The following is a 20997-nucleotide window of genomic DNA, read 5'->3' as shown; positions in this document are numbered from 1 at the left end:
CATAAGGTAAACCCTGAGATAGTAGTGGATCATTGTCTACTCCGGTTCTTGCTGCTATAGTAGTATGTATAAGCTATTTTTATATTTTTAAAATGGTTAATTTGAAATTTTAACTTTTTTACGAAAACCAACTTAAAAAGTATTATCATAATTGTCCATTAATTTTAGAAATGAGAGTGATATAAGCGGTTGCATTAGGAATACAAAACTAATCTATAATTTCATGTACAAGAGATTATCAAAATACACATAACTCTAGGTGGTGTGAAAACTGAAAAGTGTTCTTACTGTACATTGAAAACTGCCTCCCCATCATCAAATGAGCTGGATATCCGAACAGTTTTTCTCCAAAATTAAGCTTGGAAATAGACGTGAGAAGTTCCAAAGCGATCACAGAGACGATTGATCATCCTGCTATCCCACGCTGGCTCTTCATGGCTCCTAATGCAGGAGTTCAGAAACTAACAGAACCTTACACTGAGCCACCTTTCGCCATATTGCCACAAGCCTTTTCATGCTTCATGATCATTTCAAATGCCCTCGTCCCATCATCCTCCACCAGCTGCCTCAGCACTTCATCATCGATATCGTCTGTCTTCCTGTCAGTGGGATGCTCCACATGACTACCAGTGAAAATCATCTTGGATTTTAACTCTTTTAGTGCAGTCTTCCCATACTTGTCTTCCTCCATTGTTCCAGATGCTAGTAACCGATATACGTAAACCTCCTTCTCCTGGCCTGGTCTAAATGCTCGGGCAATTGCTTGCTTCGTCTTTGCTGGGTTCCACTCTGAGTCCAACAGAGCAACTCTTGAAGCTGCCACTAGACTGATCCCTTCTGCACATGCTGTGGTCGATGCAATTAGGACCAGAGCAGCGCCCCCCTTTTCTTTGAACTTGTCCATCACCATGGCACGTTCTGACATTTCTTGGTCACCTTGAAGCACCAAGATCTCCTGATCCCTTTGCCATCCAAAAATGAGCTCAAATATATTCTGAAGATACTTTATTGGTGGTATATTATGACAAAAAATCAGTACTTTTTCTCTCCTTGAAACACATTGACGAACTAGATCAACAATGAACTTCACTTTTGAACCTCTTGTTATATCGAGTTTGCATTTCTCTAATTCTTGTAGTTCCACCAAACTGAAATACTTCCCAGCACATGCAACTGTGGTGAGTAGCCACGGGTGCATGGATCCGACAGTTATGAGAAGCTCCAATTCGAGAAAACTTCTCTTTGTTTGCTTCACCCCATGTAGCTTGGCCAAAAATTTTTCTTGGATGTCTGTGGATCTCATCAAAATTGTATAGCTCTGCATGCCAGGAAGTTTTTCTGAACCTCCACCTGTATATACATCTACAAATCCACTTGTAATTTTGCTTAACATATCAAGCCCAATTTTTCTCACATTCTCCACATTTGAGTTGATTCTGTTTGCAATGTTCTCTACAAAAAATTTTCTTGCACGCATCTCTTTTAGATTGTTGGATTTCTTTCCTTCGACAGGTGTAGTTCTTGTGCGCTCACCAACCAATTCAAAGATGAAGCTTGGTCTAGCCAAACATAGAGTGTTAAAGTACTCTACAAAGTTATTTTGAAACAAGGTACCTGAAAGCAAAATTCTCAAGCCTGTTTTCACTTCCATCAGAGCTTTCCTCAATTTTGATCCAGTGCTTCGTGGGTTATGCCCTTCATCAAGAATTAAAAGTCCGGGGCTTTCTTGTAAGATTACAGCCACATTTTGTCCACTAAGGGATTTCCTCTGTTTTTTCATCATGGATAAAAAACATGAGTAACTCATGAGAAGAACACTTGTGCACGTGTGCCATTTGTGTAACTTATCTATGCAATCAAAACTATGCTTCATTTCTCTGTTAAGTTTCATATGTCCAAAAAACTCATTTCTGCACAAATTCCTTACATCTGAGTGGTAGCTTCTCTGTGAATGGATTTGGTAAACTGGGTATGGGAACCCCCATTTCTTAAACTCATTATACCAAACATAGAGAGTTATCTTAGGAACAATAATAAGAGGTCGTTTTTCAGGAAAGAGCTTCAAGTAACTTATTAGAAAGGCTATCACAGTGAGAGTCTTTCCTGATCCTGGAGAATGTGAGAGGACACAACCACCCAAATTCATGGTCACGTTTTCCATTTCTCTGGGGTTTAGTGACCCAGCAATATTTTTCCAAAAAAACTCGAAAGCCATTTTCTGATGGATGTGTAATTTTCTCTCAAAATTAGGTATCAGAGACCAAACGTTTTCATGCTTGTCAGACTTAGCAGTATCCATAGGTGGAACGGTATTGCATAGAGGTTCTGAATCCAGATCATAAGCCTTTTGAAATGCCATACCATATTTAGCACATTCCTCCATGTTCCTTGAAAAACACTTTCTTCCCACCTGTAATGTAAATGAGAAATAAAATAAACTGTGATGCATGTTATATGTACAAATAAAGCAATCCCCTTCTGTAGTACATTTTCTCTTCCGCATAGGCATGATCTGGAAATTTGATATTTTTCTTCATTGTAACTTCATGTGTGAAAAAGTAAAAAAAGCCATGTAGATAAGAGGCTAAATGATTAATTGACATCAGTTGGGATCAGACCCTAATTTATGGAACTTACGTATAAGAACTCATGATGACAAAAGACACTACTTGAAATATATTTTAATCAAATAAAGCTTTAATAAAAATAAAATTTAATGTTAAATGCTGCACACCTGTAGGTAACTGATACAAGTTTAAATGAATAAAGAAACATGAAGATAAGAATATCCCAAACTAAGAATACACCTTTCCCTTACAGCAAGTGTTCTATTTATCATATGAGATGTACACCCACCAGTAGTGTCGCCCCACTAGAGATTCAGCCAAGATGAAAGAAACCAAGGAATCCAGGTATTCTACAGTAGTATGAGTCTTACAATCTAGTGCAAAATATGCTTGAAGGCTGCTAATAGTGATTTCCTACTGTTGAACCTCTACCAGTCTTTCAACTTCTTTAACCGTATTTATTTTGGTAAGAAGCAAGGTATCAGGTTTGAAGGGGACTTACAAATGGTGGCATAATATGTCTAACATCAGCTCCCAGAGTGTAGCAAAGTTGACAAACCAGTCCAACTTTTTCGTCCAGTCTATATTCATGTGGACATGTTTGTGTCTCACCTTGGCAGGAATTTTTTGAACTGGACTTGGAAACGTTTGAATGCTGAAATTAGTGAATGAAATTCCATTAAAATTCATGGTAAATGAATAACATAAACATTAAAAAGGAAGTAGGAAGTCTCAAAATACTTCATTATGCTGTTTCACTAACTTTTTTTTTAACTAAAGGAAGAACAGTTTAAATGATGGCAGTAATATGTTTACAAGTATAATTAGATGGATGGAATAGTATGTACCTGATTCGCTTCATGGAAATTAAGTTCAAGTATTGCACTTTCCATCTCTTTCCACAAATATTCATAATCTGAACTTTCCATGCTTTCATTAAGATTAGTTTCACCCTCAAAATCAAATTTTAGATGCAACTCATGTGATGCTTCATTTGTTTGCATCTTTGGATTTTTTCCTAGCTTCTCCTTCTCAAATTCAATGCTCTTCATGCAATTCTCCATAATTTGCTTTAACTCATTCAGATTAGACACGTGTTCTCTTGTTCTATATTTTTCTCTTGTCAAACTCACAGACCCATATTTCATTTGAGATTTCTTACATGAACATTTCTGAAGTTTCTTTCTTGGTACAGCTGAAAAGTTTGTTACCTCGTCATTTCCTGAGCACCTTTCAATATTTTTCCTCTTATTGACTCTTCCCCCCTTTAAATATAAATCATCTTGATCAAATAAAGGCTTCTTACTATGAGCTCTGCAATCAAAAGAAAAGAAATTGTCACTAGTTTCACTGAACCTTTTCTTTCCTGTCAGAAGGCAGGAAGAATTTTTGGTCTCTCTACTGAAGGCTGGATCAGAATTTTCTTCCTGAGTGTGCTGAAAACAAATGCATTTCTGCGTTGACTTAGACTTACATTCAGGTGATTCAAACACAAGTCTTGTCTCCCTTTCTTCTTGCCTCTTGTACTTAAGTATGTTGTGTTTTACTAATGGGAAATGACCAAAGCTGATATAACGATCTGGGGGAACGCTTTGTCGTTTAGACCTTCTCAAATCGATGAAATCAAGAAACTCCTCATTGCATTCATTTTCAAGGTTATCAAGTACATAAGTCTTCTCATCAACAGCATCTCCTGTTACCATAAGTGCAGAGCTCATTGGGAGAATGGATCCTATTTTTGGTTTGAGAAATCCATTGCATCTTTCAAACTTTAAGGCATTATCATCTTTCCAACCATTTGTAATGAGGTATGTTAACCTTTGTCCCATTACTCTTACCTCAAAATCCATTCCACTTAAAATTGACAGAACAACTAACCATGCAATTTCCGAAGAAAATGTACGACCAAATATTTTGTTTTTATCCACCAATTGACAGTCTTGAATGGTGGTTACTTGATCAGATCCATCATTTCGATTCCTCTTGAGCTTTTGAAGGATGTATATATTATCAATTGATATTTCCATGATAGCTATTTCAAGGGTTCTCTTTCTTTTTTTACAAGGATTATAGTTCGTGTAAAAGCTCACGAAAAACCGACACATGCATTGATACCCATGAGGTCTTCTCACAACTGAAATTATCTTAGCATCATGCCATGCCTGCACATTGGTAAAATGTCATGCTTCAGAATCGATTTCAACAGTTTAAAGAGCAAAAGTACCAAATCAAGAAGAATAGAAACATGGACTTATAAAGTGATCCAGTATGTGACTCCCAACAAATAAAGCACTGTCACTCACTGGTTGCGAGTTCTCTTGGGCCTGACAAGTTGGATTTGGGTTGGAAGAAAATAGACATATATCAATACCGGGTTTCAAGATGTGCTGACAATCAGATGAACTGGCTTTTCTTGACCTCAAACGCAAGCTTTGAATAACCAGTTTTTCTTCTCTCTCAAAGTCATGGTGTTCAAGTTGCAGGAAAACACCACCTTGCTTAATTTTAACACACTCTGTTGGTTGCCATGACCCTTGGTGGAACACTTCAAAAGCTGCCACGTAACAGTATTAGACCAAAGCTTTACTCACATAGGCATACACATTCATAAAGAAAACTACTAAGATTTAAGACTTATAGTTAGTGAATCAATTATTTTTTTTGGCCAATTTTTGGAAATTTCTGTTTTCCTCTGCCAATGGCATAATAAGTAGTCTTTAGCAGGGGTGATGATAAATCAGGAATAATTTTTAATTTTTAATTTTTTTTATATGTGGTATGGGCTTGATCTTGAACATCATTGAAAGCAGTTTCAACTTCTTATAGATTGAACAGTCAAGGCAGATTCACCATATTCTATCAAATTATGAGAATAAAATCTCTAAGTTGTATCAAACCCATGAGTTTCATTTTTTATATAAACCATATAGGTCCTTGTGCATGGATAAGTGCAAGGAGTTTATTTATCTGAGAAGACATGTTCTTATACAGTCATGCAGTTTTAACTATTCCACCTGTTTTTTTCTTTTGGGTAGGGATTCTAAGCGTTTCTTTCTGCAGTTCAGCTGTTATGTCAAATTCTTCTCACATGATCCAAACTTTCACATATAAAATGCAATTGCCCAAAAACACCCACACCTAAATAAGTGTAAAGTTTAATGTCTCTAACAAACTGGCACCAAAAGATTGATCCAAACTCTGCAATAATATAGTCGATTAAACAGTGCCAATAGAACGTCAGAAAGCTCATGTAGCAGTTTGATTCACGGACCATTTCAAGAAACAATACAAAAATGTGCTTAAAACAGCATACAGAGTTAACATTAGAACACTCCATTCGTTCAAAATTATGACCAAAACAGAGTAATGGATGTCAAAGATGTAACCAGAATATTTTGGAAAGTAATGCTATGGTACAGTCACCTATTAGCGAATGGATCCAGCCCATTAAAATAGCCCATGTATAGAGGCAGGGGTTGACGTTTCTTTTCAAGGCCGTACAATCGAGTTGCATTCTTGAGGGCACGTACGTGTTGACCCCATGCACGAAGCAAGAGTGGCCCAACACTACTGAGTGATGGACCTCCCAGTTTGCAGAAATTTTGACATTCTGACGCGAAAATAAAAACCAATGGAAATTGTTTCCATGGAATGTTGTGTTTTTTATTTATTTTTCTCTGTGCTAAGGAATCCGAGGAACTAATGAGCGACCAATCTAAGAGGGGAACATCATGCAGATTGCAGACTATTAGGGACTTAGTTTTTCAGCAAAGTTTAGCATCAATAGGAGTTAAGACAGCACAATGCGGGCAAACGGATTCCATTCTCAGCTTCTCACAACCTTACAGAAGGAAGAAAGACGCTCTGAGACCTGTCCTGTTATCGAAAAACAATCTGAAACAAGAGATCATAAATATCCAGGTTGGAGCACTCTTTCTTCATCCATTTTTCAACAGTTGAAATTCAGAATCCAGAACTAAGCAATTACGACTAAAACGAGAAAGATCATGGAGAATCCATTTCAGGGTCAGTTGAAAACATTCATGAATACGTTTTTCCGTCAATATCTATGAGACATTTCAAGTATAAAAGCTGTAAGCACCAGCAGAAAGCAAGAACGTACGCATGCATTGTGGAAAAGCTGGTACCTGAGGTCATTGTTGGAGCTCCGGCGAGGCCGCCTGCAGACAAGGTCTGGCGCCAGGTTGATGAACAGGGCAGCAGCCAACGAGGTGGAAGAAAGAAGCGTAAAGAGCACGAAATCTTAACACGGGTTGGAAGTTGGCACGGTTCCTGTTCTTGTTATTGTTGTTGTTTTTCGCTATTGAGATTGACGAGTGCAAGGAGGGAGAGGCGACAAAACAGCCTAGGGGCATGAGAGCGCAGCGAACGAGGAAAGCTTAGAGAGTTGTTCTGGTCATTTATGGATTTGAACCGGGTAAGCTATGGTGGTGAAAGAACTTTGAAATGCAAAGCATTTAAACTTCGTGGCTGTTAGCAAATAATTATGAAGTAATTAACTATTAATCAAGTAAATCATACATTAACTTTAGAAATCCTGAACTCATGTAACATATTTTTGGCATATCTATTGTTTGTTCTATTGGATATATAAACATGAGGGGGAGTATTATTCTTGATACTTCTATGATTTCTTATTATTTTATTATTATTTAAGCTTATAAAATTGGCAATAAGTATATTAATTTAATTTTTTATTCTGGAACCGAATTAGGCTTAGTTTATCAAGACCAAGTTTAGTCATATTGTAGATCGATGGTTTTACAATGATCAATCTTAACCAAATTCGGTTCCTATTAGGTGGACAAATTTCTTAATAGGTCTACTACTTCAAAGTAGGTAAGATATGGACGAATATATTTACAATTAGGATTTCAACAAGATGTCAAAATCATCACCCTAAAGATCTAATATAGTAGTTAGATACTTGTATGAGAATTTGAATATCCATCTTGCAAAATATACAACTTCATATTGGGTTAAATTCAATTCCAGTAGTACTTAAACTTATAGTCAAAGCATCCAGTATGTTCAAATAGTATTTTAAAATATTTTAGTTTGAGTGTTGGAAATTTGCTTGTTGTCTTAAGAAAATAGGCTGGTCTATGCCAACCAATTGAAAGTAGGGCATTAGACATTTCAATAAGACATTCTTTTTTACCAATGATAAGTAATATTAGACACAGGCTTGTGTTTGCCCAAGTGGCTTATCAAGAGAAGGGTGAATTGAGAATTTGCAGTTTTAAACTTACAGTGTGTAGAAAATAAAATAAGCGAGAATGCAATTATAGAGAAAAAATTCACACACCACAATTGAACACCAAATATTTTGTTATCGATGTTACCCTATTGGTATTCACTATCCAAGAACCCGTGCTTGGGAAATTCCACTAATAATCGCTCTATTAGCTTAGAATTACAAGAAAGAGATTCCAACTATCCTTCAAGCTAGAGATTTAGCTACATTCCAACTCTAGTAGGCCTTTCTATTTAGATTAAACAAGGTTCTAGATGAACCTTGTAGAAAATGAAAACTTACAAAGAAAGGTAACACTTACACCCTTTAAAATCATGGAGAGATAACTATGTCCTTGAGCATTCCAAGCTTCCAACTTTTGATGCACAAAGGAGTAGATAGGAGTTTGACTAATATGAATGCAAGGAGTTGGAATGAGAAAGAAATGGCAATGTTTTGCAAAATAGGCTCTCTCTTTCTCAAAATAGAACTAGGAAGGAATTTCAAGAGAATGCTAATGAATAGTTGTAGGTATGCCAATAAAAGCTCATTAAATTTTCAATGAGAAGTTTGGTGGGGGTATTTATTAGTTCCCCAAGCCAAATTAGCTATTTTTTGCCTGTTTACAAAATGTCGATTTCACATTGATCAATCAGTGTAAGGTAATTGATCGATCAATCGTGTGTAACGACTATCTTTCTGTCAGAAATTGGTTTATTGATCAATGATATGATCGATCAATATCTTCTCGTTGGGTCTGACATTTTAAGTTGATCGATCAATGTACATGGTATGATCGATCATTCAAAATTCCTACTGGCAATGCATAACAAGTATGATTGATCAATGAATTTCCTATGATCGATCAATGTACATGGTATGATCGATCATTCAAAATTCCCACTAGCAATGCATAACAAGTATGATTGATCAATGACTTTCCTATGATCGATCATGCTTTATATCCATGGTTGGCAAAGTTCTGTATGATCAATTAGTCTCTGGAGGTTGATCGATCAATCAACATGATTTTGCTTTACCTGACTGTATTGATCGATCTGTCCACTTTGATTGATCGATCATGCTTTATAGCACATTTTGGTTATATCCTGGATGATCGATCATTCTAGTGCCAGTTAACTACGTGAATTTTTAAAGCATGGAATTTTATGATCCCAAGTGATTCTAACATGTGTGAAATGTTTATATGCTTTGGTAAAAATATGTTTGAATGCAAGTATGTCATAAAGCTCCAAAATTTACATTGTACCTCAAATTTTAGAAGGATTGGGCTGATTTCTTACATAGATTGAGTTTTGATATTTTTCAATACTTCCTAAATTCTAGTCTCCAAATTTTTGCTTCTTTTCGAAGGTGCTTCTTCAAGAACACTTTGACATTCCATGGAGCTGAAGGTCTTTGAGAAGATTGTGTCAATTCATTGCTTAGACCTTTGAGTTTTGTGTTTCTTGAAGCAAATGCACCTGAAGGCTAGAATTGCAATTGTTAGCTCAATTAAATTTTGTTATCATCAAAATCAAGAAGGAAGTCAACACTCGATCAACAACTTGGTGTGCCCTCAACTGGCAAGAATGCCTGATCCATGGGGAATTTACCTTGGGATTGGATGACTCATCACTATGCCTATTATATTAAAGGTGTTGAGCTTGACTAGTTAGATTGATGGTTACTTGAGGGAAAACAATGCACTTGGGGAGGTCTAGGCATTTGGTGGCAAGAATTGCATACTTAGCGAGCAAATAGACACAAGTGGTTGCAATTGATGGAGATCGAGAGCTTGTTATGTATGAAGTACTTGAGATTTTTTGTAGTTTTTTGTTTGGCAAGTATTGATTGTATTATGAATATTTGTAGGGGCAATCTTGGTGCAACGACAACACTAAATGGCAAATGATACATGAGCTAGGTGGTAGTTTCATAGAGATAGTCCTGGGTAATTATATAATAACTACAAATTGTAGTAAGGATCATCACAACTATCTAGGGGCCAATACATAGGGGTCATCCGGTGTGAAAGATGGATAAAATAGGAATTTTTTTAATTGCTTAGTTGTCAAAATTATTTTTATCAATATAACTAGAAACTATGGGGTATGTTATTGTAATAAAAAAGGTTAGTTAATAATTATGAGAAAAAATAGGGGCTAACCTTTGTGCATGTAATCAAAATATCATGCATAAAAGCAATTCAATATACGTAGAGACATGCACACTCCAGAGTAAATTTTTTTTCTCGATGTTCTCCAAGTAGTAGTCACCACCCAAGAACCTGTGTTTGGGAAAATTTCCACTATTACGATCTAATAGTTAAAAAATTACTAAGAGATTCTGTCTCTCTTTGGCCACATGTAGCTCAATACACAATTTTTACACAAGCCAATCACCCCAAGAGATTATTACTAGATTCTAGCTCTAGCTAGGCCTTTCTATCTAGATTAATAGGTTCTAGATGAACCTTTTACAAATTAATAAAAGATAGGAAAAAAATACACCATTACTTGTAGATATGCTTCTCCTTGAGAAATTCAAGCTCTCTCCTCCTTTATAGCACGTTGTGGAATGATCTAGGAGCTTGTACTATGATGCATGTGTTGAATTTCTGGAAAAAAGAAATACTTCACTAACTTGATGTAATTTGAGTACATGAGCCTCTATTTATAATAAAGGAAACAAGTAAAATCCAATTACAAATAAACTATCCTTGACCCAATTACACCCAAAGTTAAACACTAAAAGATAAGTCCTAGAAAAATTGAACATAAATAGAAGACTAACATAACTAAAATACCTTTAACTTAGACTCTTATGTGAGACCTCCTATGAGAATCCTATAAGATTCCACCATAATAATTTTGACCTGTTAGATTTCTTGTTGTGAGAATCACGTAAGACTCTTCCATACCTTCTCTTCAACACGTCCCCCTTGAGTCGGGGTTTATAACTTCAACTTGCAAGGAAAAAGATTCTTGGTCTTCAATCTTATTTTTTCTAAAAAAATTTTTCATCTTTTGTTCTCCCACTTTCTTGAATATTTTGGTCACATAAAAATTACCACAATATGTGGAACAAAATACCTCTTTCTTGTACTTATTCTTCTACTTCCCCCTCAAGTTGAAGATAAAAAATACACAAAGACCCAACTTGGAAAAAACACAATATGAGAGAAGATATTTACTCCTAGTCGTGAACCAAAGCTCCATACACCAGTCAAAATGTTCATAGTCTGAAACACACTCAGCTCAATTTTAAAAGCAAAAAAATGACCCAACTTTAGGGCTTAACAAAGATACTACTCACTTTTTAAGGATAGTTCAAACACAAATCACCTTTTGGGTGAAGAAAAAAATAATTGACTCAAGCAGGATGTTGGGCACACTCCTATACTTTTAGGTAGTCGGTCTAGGAATTACTTTGAAGTGATAAAAATACAAGATGATAAATTAAAGAAATACTAGAGGAAAACAACTTTAACCAGAATGAGGTGACTATGCAACACTAATACTTCCAAAGTGACCTTTAAAAAAACTAGGGGAGACTATAATAGTAGAGCTTAAAACACTTTACCAAGTATAACTTTTTTGGGGTGACTACAATTTTTCAGAGTTAACTACGCGGAAGATACACAACCAAGTAACAAAAATGCAAAACTTGAAAATAACATTGAAGCAAAATATGGTATACCTTGAATGAGCACATCATGTAGTGATTAAGTCTCTAATTAGAAGATAATTTTGGCTAAAAAATTCATATTTTACGAGAAAAGAAACTCAATTGATGTCAATGCATGAGAGATTTTAGGAGAGAAAATAGGAAAAAAGAGAGATTTTTGGCATAACTGACCTTTGACATTTCTGATACTGATATCTCAAAAAACGTACTTCAGAATCATAGAGTTGTTTCTAAAGAATATAGATTCAGAAATATTTAAGTTGATATCTAATTTGACATAAAAAGATTCATTCTTGAATCTTTTATGATCTCTTTATTTTCTTTGTTATGTAGCTTAACCCTTGCCGAATCCAATGCGAATATCTCATTAAATATAAATCATATTGACATAAAATTTTCTTCTTATGAAACTAGACTTTGATACCTTTCATCATGTATAAATTTAATTCATAAAATATACTTATTTTTATAAATTTAATCCTATATATTTTGGACAGTAATTTTGCCGAACTGAGTACTCTTTCTTCTTTGGCCTACATGAACATTGATCCTTGTAAAATTTATTTCTCCCTATAGGAAACTCAGATTGAGATTTGGTTAAAAAATATAAAATAGACTTACAAATATTTCTTCTGAGATATAAAACTCCATATAAAGTCTTTTCTTGATGGCTTAAATGGCTCAAAAAGTGTCGCTTTCTACTGCTGCTCAAACCTCTCTTTAGTCTGACATTTGCTGCTTAAAATATTTATTTATATTTTTAAAAAAATCTGAAGGGCAAAATTATTTTTGAGTTAGAAAATAGACTCAAAGATATTTCCATGAATATATAAGTTGTAATATGAAAATTTCAGTATGAAGGTACGAACACCAAGAAACCATTGGGTAATGGGACATGAAAGAAGTGCTAATTCTAAGCATGTTCACTCAAGACAGTCCTCAGCCATTTACTGCTTCCTACCTAGATAACTCTCTCTAGTCCTTAGGACCATACCTTTTTGCCTCCCTTTATGCATGCTCACGTACTTGGATTTCTTGAACCATTTGTAATTATGTATAAATTTTGTAAAGCTATGAAGATCCATATATGCAAAGGCCCATAGCCAATCTTTTTATTTACTCCTACATCTAATTGCACAATATTTTTGAGTAGGACAAAAAGGGGAGAAAAAGATGGGAAAACAAGACCTAAAATTCATTAGGAACTTTAGAAATAAAAAATTCAAATTCAAATGCCTAAAAAAAACTATGCAAAGGTTAAGGGGGAGCCTATTACAAAATTGCAAAATCCACATGGCTCCAAACCTAGGGATTGTGTATACATTCATTTTTACAAGTTAGGTTTTGTTATCATCAAAAGGGGGGAGATTTTTTACCATAGGTTGACTCCCTTATTGCTTTTGATGATAAAAAAAACTTAATAGAGTTGACAATTTGCAAACCATGTATTTCAAATACTTTACCTTCAAGAGACATGCATTTCAAGGTCTAAAGCCTTTGAATGATCAAGCCTACTCAAGATCTCAAGCATCATAGAAAGACAACTCTTGAAGAAGCATCCTTAAAGAAGAAGGCAATGTGAAGACTAAAGTTTAGGAGTCGTTGATGTATATTAAAAATCAATCAATATGTAAGAGAGTCTTCCAAATTCCTACTCTTAAGGTACACTGTTAAACTTGAAACTTTAGGACATTCATTGCATTTACACATGTTTTAAATTATCAAATACATCTTTTTGAACATGTTAGAACACTTAGATTCAATCATTCCCCTGCTTTAGAAGTCAACTTAGTTGAACTGACACTTGAATGATCTATCAACCTCTGCCAACGATCGATCATCTAGAAGTGCACAGTATAAATTTATAAAGAATGATTGATCAACCTAAGTTGATTGATCGTGTTATGGACTCAATAGCACACTGAGTCACCCAGAGAGAAGACAATGACTCATAGAGTTCACTAGTTTAACTTTCATTATTTATATTGCTTTCAGTTTAATTTTTCATTAATTATGTAATGAGCTAGGATGTAGGGGTAAAATTGGCATTATTAGCCTAAAACACTTATGACGTGAAATACCCTATTTAAAGGCTAAGGAAATAGAAGAAAGGAAGTCTGGAATTAGGTTAAACGGGATTGGGAGTTCTCCTTGACGAGCTCCAAGGTATGTTCTTGATTTGATCTTGCATTCTTTCATCTTAAATTCTGTTTGTAGTAAGAGTATTCGAGATCAAAGGGGGGAAGAGGGTTTAATTAATCTTTTCTGAGTTCAAAAGGGGGGGTTTTAGCCTCTTCACGTATACAATAGTAAGAGAGAAGAAAATTTCCTAATTCCGAGCAAGAGAAGATATGGTTTGATCCTATACTCGAGAAGCACCTTCAAGGAGGAGCTTTAGTTTAAACCGAGTGAAGGACTATTGGTAAAGTCCTAATCTTCCTTACGTGGGTAGCAACAAGCATCCTAGAGGGTTCCTACCCTCATTGCCGTGAACCTCAAAAAGGGTTTCACCCTTCCTGATCAAGAACAACAACTTAACTCTTTTATTTACGTAGAGGATCAAGAAAAGGAAACTCCTTTTCAAGCATAACAAGGAAAGGAAGAAGAAGGGGAGTTCTTTTCTTCATTACGTGATCAAAAACCCTAATACAGTGTTGGATTCACAATTACCTTGCCGAGTTACTAGATCCATGGTTAGGGACCATAACAACTTGGTATCAGAGCTGGCGCTACGTCCTGAGTTCGAATCCCTAAGGGGAGTCCCATCGTGGGTGATCGCGAATCCCAGACGCAATGTCTGTAAGGGAGTATGGGCTCCTGACCCGGACCCTGTCACTAAGTGTTAAGCTACTGTGGATGTCGGCTCATGAAGGTGGGTGTACTGTTAGGATCCTGGGTTAAGTACCTATGCCTTTCGCTCCTAACAGGCCGGTCTTTTGGGATGTATTGGCTAGGTGCTTAAAAAATCGATCATCCCAAACATGGCCATTTCATGATATAAAGCATGATTGATTATCCCATTTGGATTGATCAATCAATACTATCCAGACAAGAAAATTTTACATGGAATGATCGATCATCCCACATGACTAGTCGATCGGACAGAATCTTGCCAGTTAGGGACATAAAGCATGATCGATCATAGGAAGTCCAATGATCGATCATACTTGTATTGCACTGCCAGAGGGAACTCTGATTGATCAATCATTCCCTTGTAATGGTTGACCAACTAAACTTTTTAGGACATAACATATTGATCAATCAGTCCATCAATCAATAAGTCACATCCTGACAGGAAAAAGGGTTATTATACATGATTGATCGATCAATTACTTTACCGTGATCAATCAATAAATGTACAAATGTTTTCAACAAGTTAAGCACGACTAGTTTGGCTTGGGGAATATATAAATACCCCTACCAACCTCATAGAGAGAAGTTAATGAGCATTTATTGGCAAATCCATGAGCCTTTATTCTCAAAGTCTTGCAAATCTTCTCTAAAGTGTTTTTGAGTGAAAGAGAACTATTTCTTTGCAAGTCCACCTAGTCTGTCCTCCATCTTTCCTTGCATGTCATATCAAACAAGCTCCCTCATTCTACAGTGTGCTGCAAAAGAAGTAGATGCGTGAATCTCTCAAAGAGAAGGCACTCTCCAAGTATTGGGTGTAAGTGATTTTTCCTTTCTTTGTTTTTTATTTGTAAATGGTTCATCTAGAAACTATTTAATCTAGATAGAAAGGCCTAGTGAGATCTAGAATCTAGCCAGTCTCTTGGGGAGATTATAATTTTAAAAAGTGTGTATTTGAGCTACATGTGGTTTAAAGAGAGTCAAAATCTTTTTGTGTAATTCCAGCTATTAGAGCTTTGAAATCGTGGAATTTCTTAAGCAAGGACTCTTGGGCAGTGAAAACCAATAGGACAACAACAATAACAATTTTTTTTGTCTCCTATGGTTTGTGATTGCTTATTTATATTAAATATGATATATTGCATGCTTTTTATTACACGCCTAAATTGAACTTTTTAATTTGAAAATCTCACTTTACTCTCTTTTTGAGAATCCACCTGAGCCAACACAAGGAGTGGGGGACTAAGGGTAATAAGGGTAAATTGCCCTTATTCCGAATAAGATAATATCTTACTAGATTAGATTTATCTTTAATTGATATATTATTTCAATTTCTAGAATCTCTCTTATATAGGTGTAATCCTTTCAAATTTTCTAGAATCTCTCCTTGAGTTATGTAATTCTAGTCGATTAAGGAGTTTCCAAAATAAGGCTATAAATAGGGGCATTGGCTGAAGAAAGAAATCAGTCATGCCTTTTCCAAATCTCTCTTTTCCAAGTCAAATTCGTGCCTAACACCTCTCCCCTCTTATCTCTTCTTTTTTTTTCCTCTCTTTTCCTTCTAGATCTCTCTCTCTTTTTTTACTTTATTTCTCTCTTCTTCCTTCTCTCTTTCAACTCTTCCTTTCATTGTTAGAAAGAGATAAGGACCTCTCACAAGTAGAGTTCTTTTTAATGGTTAGCCCAATGAAATGCAAGATGAAGAAAAGAATAAAACTAGGCCATGCAAAGAAGGTTGTTTGATTGGATTGTCCTTGTTATGGTCCCTAGTCATAGATTGAGTAATTCGGCGTGGGATTTGTGAATCCAGCACTATAAGTGAGTGGCTGGTCTTGGTAATGAAGAAGAAAAAAATCCTTTCTTTGTGCTGATCTTTGATTGGAGAAAAGCAGCTCTCTTTTGAGTCTATGTTGCTGTTTTAGGGTAAGGGCAGAGAGCCCTTCCTGCTACTACTTGGATAGGAGGAGAAAGACTCCCCTTTTTTATCACGGAAAAGAGGGTTTGGAACCCTCTTGGCTGCTGCTCATGATAGGGCTGAAAAGCCTCTAACTTGTATAACTTTTGGCTCAAGTATTAGGGTTTGCTTACCTTCTTCTTGCTGGCCTTGATGCTGCAATTAACTGGTACCGGTGCTGCTCGTGATAAGAGGATTGAGAACCCTCAATTCTTGCTCGGAAAGGAGGGTAGAGTCCATCTCTTGCTGCTGATGATGAAAAGGAGGCTGAAGCCTCTGTTTGAACTAGGAAAAGGGACAACAACTCCCCTCTCTTCTTTGGTATAGATCAATGGAAACAACAATCAAAATATGATAGAATGATTTTCAGATTCTAGAGGGAAAATGGACCTAGAGCTCATCAAGGAGAACTCCAAACCCTATTTACCTAATTCAAGACTTCCCTTTTTCTCATTCCTTTGCCCCCATAAGTAGGCTTGACGTCCCCCCTAGTTTTAGGGTTAAATATTAAAATTATGCCCCTATGGTAATTTAACTTAAATAATGCATGAAAAAAGAATTTAAAAATATATGGAAAGAAAGCTATTAACTTTGTAACTCAATGTGCCTCCGTTGTATGACTCGGTTAGCTATTGAGTCCTCAACATCTGCCTCCCCTTGGAGAAAGAGCTTGTCCTCAAACTCGTAAGCTGGGTAGACCTATTTGAAGGTGTCCAACCGCTCCCATGTAGCTGCGTCAGGTTCTGTAGCTATCCACTAGACTAGAATCTCTCACTAGTCATTGACTAAATGGGCGCATAACACCGTGGCTGGTGTAAGAATGAGGTGGCCATTGTCCACTGGAGGAAGGAACGGAGTGGATGTAGGCGGTGACCTTGTATATGGTTTCAGGAGGGAAACATGAAACACATCATGTAACTTGGCCGTGGATGGAAGTTGTAGTTGATAGGCCACCGGTCCCATGCGCCAAATAATGGAGAAATGCCCAAAATACTTGGGGGAGAGCTTATGGCATGGTGGTCCCGCAATGGACTGCTGGCGGTACGGTTGTAGGCGTAACCAATCATAGTCCCCTACCTCATAGGAGACGTCTTGGTGTCCCTTGTCGTAGACATTTTTCATGCGAACTAGAGCTCGCCATAGGTGTTTTGCAATATTCTGTAACACCTGGTTACGATCCATGAGTGCCTGATCAATGGTGTCCACACGGGTGGACCCTGGAGTATAAGATAGTAGCCAAGGGGGATCCCTGCCATAAAGAACACTTAAAGGAGTGGATTGCATGGCGGAGTGGAAGGAAGTGTTGTAACAATATTCAGCCCACGGTAGCCATTGAACCCAGTGCTTCTGACGATTGCCCACAAGGCACCATAGATACATTTTGATGAGGCAATTAACCACCTCGGTTTGGCCATCTGTCTGGGGTTGATATGAGGAGGAAAATTTCAATTTTGTGCCGCTCAAACGAAAAAGTTCCCGCTTGAAAGTGCTGTGAATACCGCATCTCGACCATTGACAATAAATTATGGAATGCCATGTGATCGAAAAATATGCTCAAGGAAAGTCTGTGTCACTTGTGATGCTGTATATGGATGAGCCATATGAATAAAATGAACATACTTGGAGAACCAATCGACCACCACAAATAACACTTATTTTTCGGGTGACTGTGGAAAACCCTCAACAAAGTCCATCGAAATATCGGCCCATACCTGTGTAGGGAGGGCGAGAGGTTGTAGAAGACCTGCTGGACTTAAGTGGCTGGTTTTGTTGCGTTGACATACCTGACATGCTGAGACATATGTCGCAATGGAGGTCTTCATGGCTTGCCAATAAAATTTGCTCGAATACGCTGCAAAGTTTTCTGAATACCTTCATGTGTGCTGTCATGGTAGGTAGAGAGGATGGCTGGAATCAACTTGGAAGTGTGGAGAAGATAAATCCGATGTTTGTAGCAAATAAGTGAATCCTAGAGGGACCACTTAGAATCCATTGTCCCCTCTATAATTTTTCTATGTTGCTCCTGTAGGACAGGAAGAGTGGCATGGGCTTCTCTCACCAAGTCTAGTATGAGGAAATAAGGCTGGGTGATCGTATATCTGAGCAGCTGGTGTTCAAAATGCCGTGACAAGGCATCTGCTGCCTTGTTTAATCTCCCGAATGGTACTCAACTGAAAAATCAAATCCCATCAACTTACTGATCCAATGCTACTGTGGCAAAGTTGTGATGCGCTGTTCAAGTAAGAATTTAAAGCTATAATGATCAGTACGGATGAGAAATGCATGGCCCCTTAAGTAAGGATGCCAGTGTTGGACCGCCTTGGCCAACTTGATTAATTCCCGTTCATACGCTGCCAATATGTGATGATGAGCTGCCAACTGCCTGCTGAAATATGCTATGGGGTGTGGTTGCTGCTGTAAGATAGCTCCAATGCCCCATCGGAAGCATCGCACTCAACCACAAATAAGTTCTAAAAATTTGGAAGCTGTAAGACAGGGGTGGAGGCGAGAGATCTTTTGAGGGCCTCAAAGGACTGCGTGGCCTCCTCATTCCAATTAAAGGAATTCTTCTTGAGGAGACTGGTCAATGGTGCTGCAAAAGGACCGTAATTTTGAATGAATTTGCAGTAGTATCCGGCTAGACCCAAAAATCTTCTCAAAGCTAAGCAAGATTGAGGCTATGGCCAATCATGAATTATCTGAATCTTCTCGGGATCAACAGTTACCCCCTCATGTGATATAATATGGCCGAGATAGGTGACAAGTGATGCCGCAAAAGAGCATTTGGATTTCTTCAAATAGAGCTGATGGGCTCGTAACAATTCAAAAACAATCCGTAAATGCGCTAAATGCTCTTCTCCGGACTTGCTGTATATGAGTATATCATAAAAAAAAGTATGAATTTTCAAAGATAGTTTCTAAATACCTCATTCATCAGTGCCTGAAAAGTGGATGGTGCATTTGATAAGCTGAACGACATTACCACAAATTCAAAATGGTCATGATGTATGCGGAAAGCTGTCTTCTCTGTCGGAGGGGTGCATATAAAGCTGATGATATCTAGAGCGTAAATCTAGTTTCGTGAAAACCCACAATCCATGTAATTCATCCAAGAACTCCTCCACTACCGGAATAGGAAACTTATCCTTCACTGTCTGACCATTTAATTCCCTATAATCAATACAAAATCTCCATGTGCCATCATGTTTCTTCAAGAGCTATACGAGTGAAGAGAAAGGGGACCGACTGATGAGAATAAGGCCCTATTATAACATGGACTAGCACTGTCGCTTGATTTCATCCTTCTGTAGGTGTGGATACCAGTACGGTCGAACTACCACCACATCAGAACCTAGTTTTAAACAAATCCTAAGGTCACAATGTCTCAAGGGAGGCAATCCGGAAGGCTCATGGAAGAGGTCAGAGAACTCATCGAGAAGATTTTCAGTAGTGCTGTCCGATTGGTCTTGTGTGTGTATGGTATGAAGGTGGTGGAGTTTGTCCACCTGACTGCCCTGTAATAGCACTTGGCGACCGCTCAATACAAAGCTCATAGTTAAAGCAGAGAAGTCCCACAGTATGTTATGGTCCCGGATCTGACACAAGGATTCTTTGGGAGGATCTGGGGTTTGCCACTGGTTACGGGTCTTCTAGGCATTATTGTAGGGATAGTAGGAAGACAAAAATGAAAGATCAAGCCAAAGGGGAGCTTGAAAACCCAAGAGCTCGTTGAGGAGAACTCTAAGCCTCTTTACTCTAGATTTAACCTAATTCTTAATACTTCAATGCTTTTTCTTTTCTCATTACTCTTACCCCTTAAATAGGGTTCACCCTGTTAGGGTTTAATAAAATATTACAAAAATCTCCCCATCAATAAAATATTCTAAAAATATCCCTATTAATAAATAATTCCAAAAATACCCCTGTGACCTAAAACTGAAATAAAATAAAGTAAATTAAAGAAAACACTAAAATAATAATGTTATTGTGTGCATAACATTGCACTCCCCTTGGAAGATGAGCTTGTCCTCAAGCTCGGAAGTAGTGTCTGTATACCGACGTCTCCACCGGTGCTGAAGTAGCATCCGCGATAGCTATGACCCCCCCTCTGTTTGCCCACTTTTTTTTGTTTTTTTTTGGGGGCCGGTTCGAGTTAACCTGGGTTGACTCGGTTTAGGAACCCCGGTCCGGCGTGCGACTCAACGGACCGGGCCGAATAAATTTTCCTAAGTTAGGAAAATTTAATTGGGAGTCGTCTTCTTCCTTCGGCAGCTCCCGAACTCTGCGGCCGATGGATCCTTTCCTCACGGCACCAACGAAGTCCGGCGACGGACGTCTCTTTCCTCTCTCCCGGCACCGACAGAATCGCCTGATTTTCCAGTGGTGAATCGCAGCCCATCGGGGCTTCGCCGCCTGGATAGTTTCTGAGACAGAGGACTCTCATAAACTTGTGAATCGTCGTTGCTCAGCCTCCTGGAACCGAGATCCCTTGCGAAAAAATCGCTTACGGCGCTGACAAACTATCCTGCTTCGTCGGTGGCGACGAGAAGCCCACTGAGGCATCGCCGCTTGAAATTTTTCTGAGACAGAGGGCTCTCGAAAGGTTTGCCGACTGACCCAAGGTACGCGACTAAGTTGCCTACTACTCCGGTGGCGAATCGCACCACTTGGAGGCGAAT

General features: G+C 37.6%; 1 protein-coding gene across 1 annotated transcript; it reads right to left on the bottom strand.

The window, feature by feature from the left end:
• Positions 1–286: 286 nt before the first annotated feature.
• Positions 287–6110, bottom strand: LOC137942844 (SNF2 domain-containing protein CLASSY 1-like). Its single transcript, XM_068788578.1, has 4 exons — positions 6098–6110; positions 4871–5121; positions 3416–4729; positions 287–2344 (listed from the first exon to the last, which is right to left on the bottom strand). Exons 1-4 carry the CDS (start codon positions 6108–6110, stop codon positions 473–475), a joined length of 3450 nt encoding a protein of 1149 aa, XP_068644679.1. The 3' UTR covers positions 287–472.
• Between the last annotated feature and the right edge of the window lie 14887 nt (positions 6111–20997).

Source organism: Aristolochia californica, unplaced genomic scaffold (assembly GCF_029961685.1).
Source record: "Aristolochia californica isolate CCGP_79_NKW_82.1479 unplaced genomic scaffold, dmAriCali1.0.hap1 SCAF_10, whole genome shotgun sequence".
NCBI lineage: Eukaryota > Viridiplantae > Streptophyta > Magnoliopsida > Piperales > Aristolochiaceae > Aristolochia > Aristolochia californica.
Note: the sequence above shows the minus strand (reverse complement) of the source record. Positions and strands in the feature narration are given on the sequence as shown.

Coding starts and splice junctions, on each gene's coding strand:
- LOC137942844 (XM_068788578.1), bottom strand. Junction 4,730..4,870: donor CCCAAGAGAACTCGCAACCA/GTGAGTGACAGT, acceptor ACCAATGTGCAG/GCATGGCATGATGCTAAGAT. Junction 2,345..3,415: donor ATTTCCATGAAGCGAATCAG/GTACATACTATT, acceptor GCATTTCAAAAG/GCTTATGATCTGGATTCAGA.